Source organism: Antechinus flavipes, chromosome 3 (assembly GCF_016432865.1).
Source record: "Antechinus flavipes isolate AdamAnt ecotype Samford, QLD, Australia chromosome 3, AdamAnt_v2, whole genome shotgun sequence".
NCBI lineage: Eukaryota > Metazoa > Chordata > Mammalia > Dasyuromorphia > Dasyuridae > Antechinus > Antechinus flavipes.
In genome coordinates, this window is record NC_067400.1 from 150250626 (window position 1) to 150257874 (window position 7249).

A 7249-nucleotide genomic window follows, 5' to 3' on the forward strand; every position below is an offset into this window, starting at 1 on the left:
CATTTAATAAATGATAGAATATAGACTTATGGAGATAAAGTGCTTTGCCAAGGTCATAGCTAATTAATGGCAGAGCTACAGTGAAATTCCAAATATCCTGACTTGCAAATGCTTGTGTCTTCTGAGGCAATCCATGAATATCTATTGATTGATTTGAGAGTAGAAAAATAAAAGGCAAAGGACTTGAAAGTAGAATTATGATTGATGAGTCAGACCTATCCCAGGAGTTAGAAAGCTAGAACCCACTAAGTCAATCTGCATAAGTAGGAAGAAACATATTTCAAACCCCCAGAATCTCATGATCTGCAAAAGCCAATACTTGCTTTTCTGAACTATTTTAGTGTTTTTTGTTAAAGTTGGAATTTACATGATCCATTAAAATTTGCAAAATACTTTACATACATTATCTCACTTGAGCTTCACAATAAACCTGTGAGGCATTTATTCCAAATTTCATTGTTCCCATTTTACACTTGAAATTGCATCTTGGAGAGAGGAAGTAACTAGCCTACTATCTTATAGACAATAAGCATTTAGTGCTTAGCACAGTGCTTGGCACATAGTAAGTGCTTAATAAATATTGCTTTCTTGATTTATTTCTGAAGTGTCAAAGGTGAGTTTTGAATTTAGGTCTTCTTGAAGACAATTTATATGGCTATACTGTTCCCTAGAAGACCTATATTGAAGCCATATCTGGCTTCCTCAATAAATAATTCTTCAACTCTGAGCAAGTTTTGAACTTGTGTGAATATGCTTCCTCATTTGCAATGAATATTATCATACTGGCAAAACTCACCACAGTGCACCATTGAGAAAATCAAATGAGGTATGTATGTGAATGTACCTCTTGACCATAAAACATTTTGCAAAGATAAGAAAGATAAGGTGTGTAGTGTTGGTTTTGTTATAGAAAGTCATGTTTTAGCTAACTTATCCAGAATAAGATTTTGATAAAATGTCTGTCACTAAGTTATTTCTAATGAAGTACTTAAAAAAAAAAAAAACCCTCCCAGTGGAGTCAACTGCCTTTGAAGTATAGTTGTATGAATACTCACTATATATTGTGAGTTTCATTGAGGGAAATATCATTAAACTTTTTAGAAATTCTAAGTCAAACAAAAGCAGCTATTTCTTTTAAGATTAGTGAATATCTTTGGAACACAACGTTTTGCAAGGGTGAATGCTGAAAATTATTTTTGCATATATTTTGAAAATAAAAAGCTATTATTAAATATAAGCAGGAGATAGTAATCATGATCTCAGACAAAGTTAAAGCTAAAATAAATTTAATCAAAAGAAAAAATAGGGAAATTATACTATGTGTATGCAATTATTCAATTTTTTTTAGATCATTTAAAGTAACTAGACAGTATAAAGTACCTGAGAGTATACCTGATAACACAGCTATCAGGAACTATATGGACATAAACATAAAATACTTTATATACAAATAAAGTTATGTCTAAGTAAAAAAAGGGACTGGTGATTATCTATGGATAGAGTGTCAGACCTGGAATCAGGAAGACTCAAGTTCAAATCCAGCTGCAGAAACTTACTAGCTATGGGATCCTGGGCAATTCATTTCACCTTATTTGCCTGTTTCCTCATCTGTAAAATGAGCTGGAGAGGGAAATGGTAAACCACTCCAGTATCTTTCCCAATAAAACCTGAAATGGGGTCTCAAAGAGTAGATATGAGCCAAACAACCCAAAGTCAACAGCAAAATTATTTCAAGATCTATTCACAGAACTACTGTTCCCTTTTTCCTGGGGGTCACAATTTGTTTTGCATCCTACAACAGAGCAAATGGCTTGCTGAAAGTTGTCCCCAATCACAGCATAAAGCAACAAGTTGCCAAAGGTGTTTAAGGCCGCTAATGGCCTAGAAACAATGTAAGCAGCATGTATCTGATTCTCCAAGTGGCAACTGATTAAAAGGAGGCGGGATTCAATCCGGATGAGTCTCAAGATATGAAAGGGCAAAAAACATATGTAGAAAACCACAAGGAGGAGTACAGCCAGTCTTCTTGCTTTCTGCTTATGAGAGCTCTGAGTATGAGGTCCCTGAGTGAGGTTGTAGATTATCATCATATAGCAAATAGTCACAACCACTAAGGGTAAGCAGAAAGCGACAACTGTTAGAATTATATTATACCATTTGATAGTGATGAGATTGTCAGAGCTTGTGAGATCAAGGCAAGCAGATCTATTCCTTTTCTGAGTTGATGTAATCAAGAAGCTCATGGGTATAACAAACACCAAAGCAATGATCCACACTGCAGTACAGGCAACAATTGCCCATCTGGTTTTATGAATGGAAAAGCAGCTCATGGGGTGGATGATGACAAAGTAGCGGAAGATGCTGAAACAGGTGAGGAAGAGGATGCTGCTGTACAGGTTGAAATGGAAGCCAAAACGGATGAACTTGCACATGAAGTCTCCAAAGATCCAGTCCTCATCATTGGCGTAGTAGTGGATCAAGAAAGGAAGGCTGGTCAAATATAATAAGTCTGTGCAAGCCAAGTTCATCATAATGATGGTACTGCTTTTCCAGGGCCTCATCTTGAAAATGTAAGTAGAGATGGCTATGGCATTCCCAGGGAAACCCACCAGAAAGATTATGCTGTAAATAATAGGGAGGTAGTGTTTCTTGAGTAAGAATTTTTCATCTGTGCAATTTCCAAAAGCAGCTGGATAATTATGTGCATCAGAAGTATTAGCTAAATTGCTCGGTCCTTTATTCATGGCTCTCTTCTTTCATCTTTTAGGAAAACAACATATTTATTTAGTCAAACAATAAAAATACATTGGAAAGCAATTCCCTGGAAAGGGGAAAAATAAGAACCCACGCTGATGAGATGATAATGAAAACAATAATCTGCTTTTAAACCAAAATTGCTCAGTTGTCTATATATTGGTAGTTATTTCTCCTTAATCTTAAAGGAGATTCTATGGAAGAGTTTTATTTTTTCCTAAGAAAAAGACAGAAGTTACTGAAAATATTTAAAATACATTTTAGTATAAAAAATACTTGCAGTTATCATCAATTTTAGTTTTAAAATTAAGATCAAATATTCGAAATGACTTGTATTCATTACTTAATTCAATAAACATTTGTTAAATTCCTACTAAGTTCCAGGCATTGTGCCATACAACACTAAGGATACAAAATGAGGAGGTTCCTGCCCTCAAGGATCTTTTCATGTTTTCCTTAATGAGAAATTCTTGACAATGAAGGAGATTATAATTCTGTTCTGCCTGTCTCATCTGGTACAACCCTTATAATGCTAAATTAGAAAATTATTAATATTAAAATACTAAAATGAGAAGTTGGGGGAAGTATGTATATCCTCGAAGGCCAACCTCTGTTCTTTTCTTAAAAAAAAAAAAAAAAAGACAGCATTTAACCACTGCTATTTGCAGGGAACATTCATGTTAATAAATAAAAATATAATTAATGGAAGAAATGTAGGAAAATCATAAGAGTTGCTGTCAGAGAAGCTGAGTTCAAATCCTCCTCATTCTACCAATTGTGACTTCTGTGACTTCTGGCAAATCATTCTCCTCTCTAGGTCAAAGTTCCTTTTATAAAATTACGAGTCTAGAAAAGAATATCTCTAAAATTCCTTCCAATTCTGGATCCTGAGAGAATATGTTTAAAGAACTAAAGCTCTAAATAGGTCTCTTTTTCAATTTTAATGAATCTGTTCATTAAAGAGTTATTTGCAATTAGTTTAATTCTTTGTTAAAGTTGTTTGAGTTTGTTCTCTCAAAGTTAAACATTCCCCCATAACCTACTTTATTAACTTACAAGGCAAAACCCCGTTTTTCATCCAGAGTAAAAAGATACTTTGACCTACTTCAAATTATCATATATTCCACATGAATAGACTCTTAACTTATGAGATTTTACTCTAACATATTCTTCCTGATCCTGTTTCTACTTTTTCAGATATGATCTCAAGATATGTAGATATAGATATATTATATATTTATGTGTGTATTCATGTGTGTGTATATACATACTTATACACATTTCTGCTTCTTCCCTCAAACCTCACAAAGGAATTTGAGAAAGGCTACAAAACAGCAAAGTCTTGGACTAGTGGGGGTTGAAGGTGGAAAAAGGGAGAATTTTTTTGGCATTCTGATGTATTTTATTCTGAAAATACGTTCTTTAGAATCTCATGCAAGCTCTCCTGAAGTGGTATGGGTGATGTCTTCCTAAACAAATAAGAGCTCACATTTATATAAGGTTACAAGATTAGGAAGTGCTTCCCTCATTGCATTCTGAAATGAAGACAGTATAAATTTGGCATGAGGAAAGTGAAATTCATACAGATGAATTGACTTGCCCAAGTTCATAACTCCCAGAGTTATTATTCAACCACCAAACTCTAATGCCAAATGCTGGCTATTTCCACTATATCACTCTGCTATTCCAAAGAAACATTCTTCAGGGCTTAAATCTATAGAGCTTATTCTTCAGCAAACTTCAATCAACATCATTATCCAAAATGATTTGATAAATATTTATATCCCTGAGTCCCAGTAAGCTGAACATCACTAGACAAGACCGGTAGAAGGACAGGAGGAGAACTGTCCCTGCAGACCAGTCTCTACTAGTAGAGACCTCAAATAACCTGTCTGTCTCTCCTGTTTCTAAAATATAAGGAATTTGTTAGTAGACATAAGGATTGTCTCAATCTACCATTTGAAATACATCATTTATTGTCAGCTACTTTGACATGAAGGAACATGGGAAAGGGAATTAAATTCTAAACTATTTATATTAATATCAGCATGATTTCCCTCATGTCAATCCAATCAGTAAAATTGCAACTATGACTTTAAGTACCTGAGTTGGTTTCCTGGAGTGAATTCCAAAAATATAAACAAAACAGCAACTTGTCTTTCACAAATGAACCCTTGGTCATGTTGTGGAACAATCTCAAAAGGTGGTAGTGTCAAGATAGGACAGGATTTCGTCAGGCTCAACCGCTCTAATGCTTTAACAAAACTTGGCTGGTGTTTAACTTGGTACTTATGATTAACTAATTTATTGCTAAGGAGAAAGTGGAGAAACTTAACCTCTTTCCCCCCAAGTTTCATTCAAGTTGAAATGAATATTTCAGTGGTGGCAGGAACAAAAGATCAGACAAATTTCTCTTAGTAACAGAGGGTGGTGTAAAATTGGACAGTATTTTTTGCTCTTCTTTCACTACAAGTCTAACTCTCATCAAGATTCATTTATTAGTTCAATAGATATTTATCTAGTGCTTATTTTGTATAGACACAGTGTCAGACACTTTGATACAAAGAAGAATCACAGTCCCTGTCCTTATAGAGAATGATGTAGTATAGGAGACTAAGTATATACAGACGTCTAATACACCCAAGGATGAATAACTTAATTCTTCTTGGACATCTATGAAATAAGGGGGTTGGAATGGATGACTTCTGAGGTCCATTCCATTTATAGACATCTGATACCATGTAAAAGTATGAGAGAAGTTCAATGAGAATTCATAGGAAAGAAAGATAACTGTCATATGACAGGTATCAAGGAAGGATTCAGGAAACTACCTTCCAGTTGGTCCTGCAAGGATAGAAAAGAATTGGATAGAAGCTGAGAGTAAGTGTAGAGAAGGGGGTGGGGAGTACAAGAGGAAATATGTAAGTAAAAGCACCAAGTCAGAAAAATACATTTTGCATCTAGAGCAAATGAGTTTGACTAGAAAATAGGATGAGATGAGGCTGGGAAAGTTAGTTGAAGACAAATCATGGAAGGTTTTGAATATTAGACAAAGTATTCTGTCTTCTTTCTACCATTGCACGTTTCTGAGCTGGAGTAAGACAAAATCAGAATTGAGTTATAAGTTCATTAAGTGTAGAGTGAATTAGAAAAAGGATTCTAGAGCCAGTAAGGGGCTATTTTAAGTGTTCTGGCAAGAAGTAATCAATACTTAAACTAGGGTTATGATAGTGGGAATGTAAAGAATGGGGTGGGGGTAAAGATTTATATGATAGAGAAGTTTAAAAAATGACTTCCATGATTTTAAGCTTGGATGTGAGGGAAGATATTGCCACTCAAGAAAACAAACCAAAAAAAAAAAACAGACAAGTCAGGGAGAATGCAGCATCAAGAGTATAACCAGATAGAGTTATCCAGAAGTTAATTGTGTAAGGTATGAATTGTGGAGAGGAAAGAGTTTAGATCTGGAGAGATACTCATTCACAATGATGTCATAGTTGAACCTATGAGAATGGGTGGTATTTTCAAGAAAATATAGGGAAGAGAACGGATGATATAAACACTGAGACAGCAATATCTGGTGAAAAGGATTAATTAAATGAGCTAGTGAGGGAAAGAACGAAAGAATGATCCAAAACGTAGGAAGAGAATCAGAAGAGTAACAAGGAATTCAAGAGAAGAGAAAGCTTCAAGGAAAGAGTGATTGAAATGTGAAAAGTAGCAGAAGTTCAATTACAACTGGATTTGCCAATTAGGAATTCATTGGGAACATTGAAAAGAACAATATGAACAGAATAATAGGGATAGAAGCCAAAATACAAAGCAGTAAGGAGTGGATGGGTAGTGTAGAAATGGAAGCGCCAACAAATTGATCCTTCATGATCATTGCTAGTGAAGGAACAAGCAAGAAAGCTCTCTTAAGAGGATAGCAGAAGTCAAGGAATATGATATATTGTGAAAACATCAGGCACAAGAGCTGGTGAAGAGGGTCATTATATTTTCCAGACTTTAGCCAAATATAGTGGAAAGCACTGACCTTAGGGACAATAATCCTGATTGCTAATCTTACTTTTGCAATTCACCACTTGTGAGACTTTGGGTTAAATGCCTTCCCTGGGTCCCTCTTTCCTCATTTGTAAAATGAACAATGGACAGAAATGTGACACACTGAATAGAAGACCAGGATGAGAGTCAATGAGACTAAGCCTCCTGAGTTCAAATCCGGTTCACACGGACATTAGCTGTGTGACCCTGGGCAAGTCACTTCATCCTGTTTGCCTCAGTTTCCTCAACTGTAAAATGAACTGGAGAAGGAAATGGCAAACTGCTCCAGTATATTTGCCAGAAAAACCTTAAATTTGGTCATGAAGAGTTGGACAGTCCTGAAAAAAATGTCTCAACAACAAAAAGGGAGGAATTTGGCCTAAATGGATTGTGGCATCTCTTCTAGCTCAAGATTTATGATTCTTTAATGAATATATGTGTTTGTTACCCT

At 35.2% G+C, this 7249-nt stretch overlaps 1 protein-coding gene across 1 annotated transcript; it reads right to left on the reverse strand.

Annotated features, from left to right (window-relative positions):
* Positions 1 to 1311: 1311 nt before the first annotated feature.
* OXGR1 (oxoglutarate receptor 1) lies at positions 1312 to 2748 on the reverse strand. The gene has a single exon (XM_051991116.1). It carries the CDS (start codon positions 2742 to 2744, stop codon positions 1731 to 1733), a length of 1014 nt encoding a protein of 337 aa, XP_051847076.1. The 5' UTR covers positions 2745 to 2748; the 3' UTR covers positions 1312 to 1730.
* Positions 2749 to 7249: the final 4501 nt, after the last annotated feature.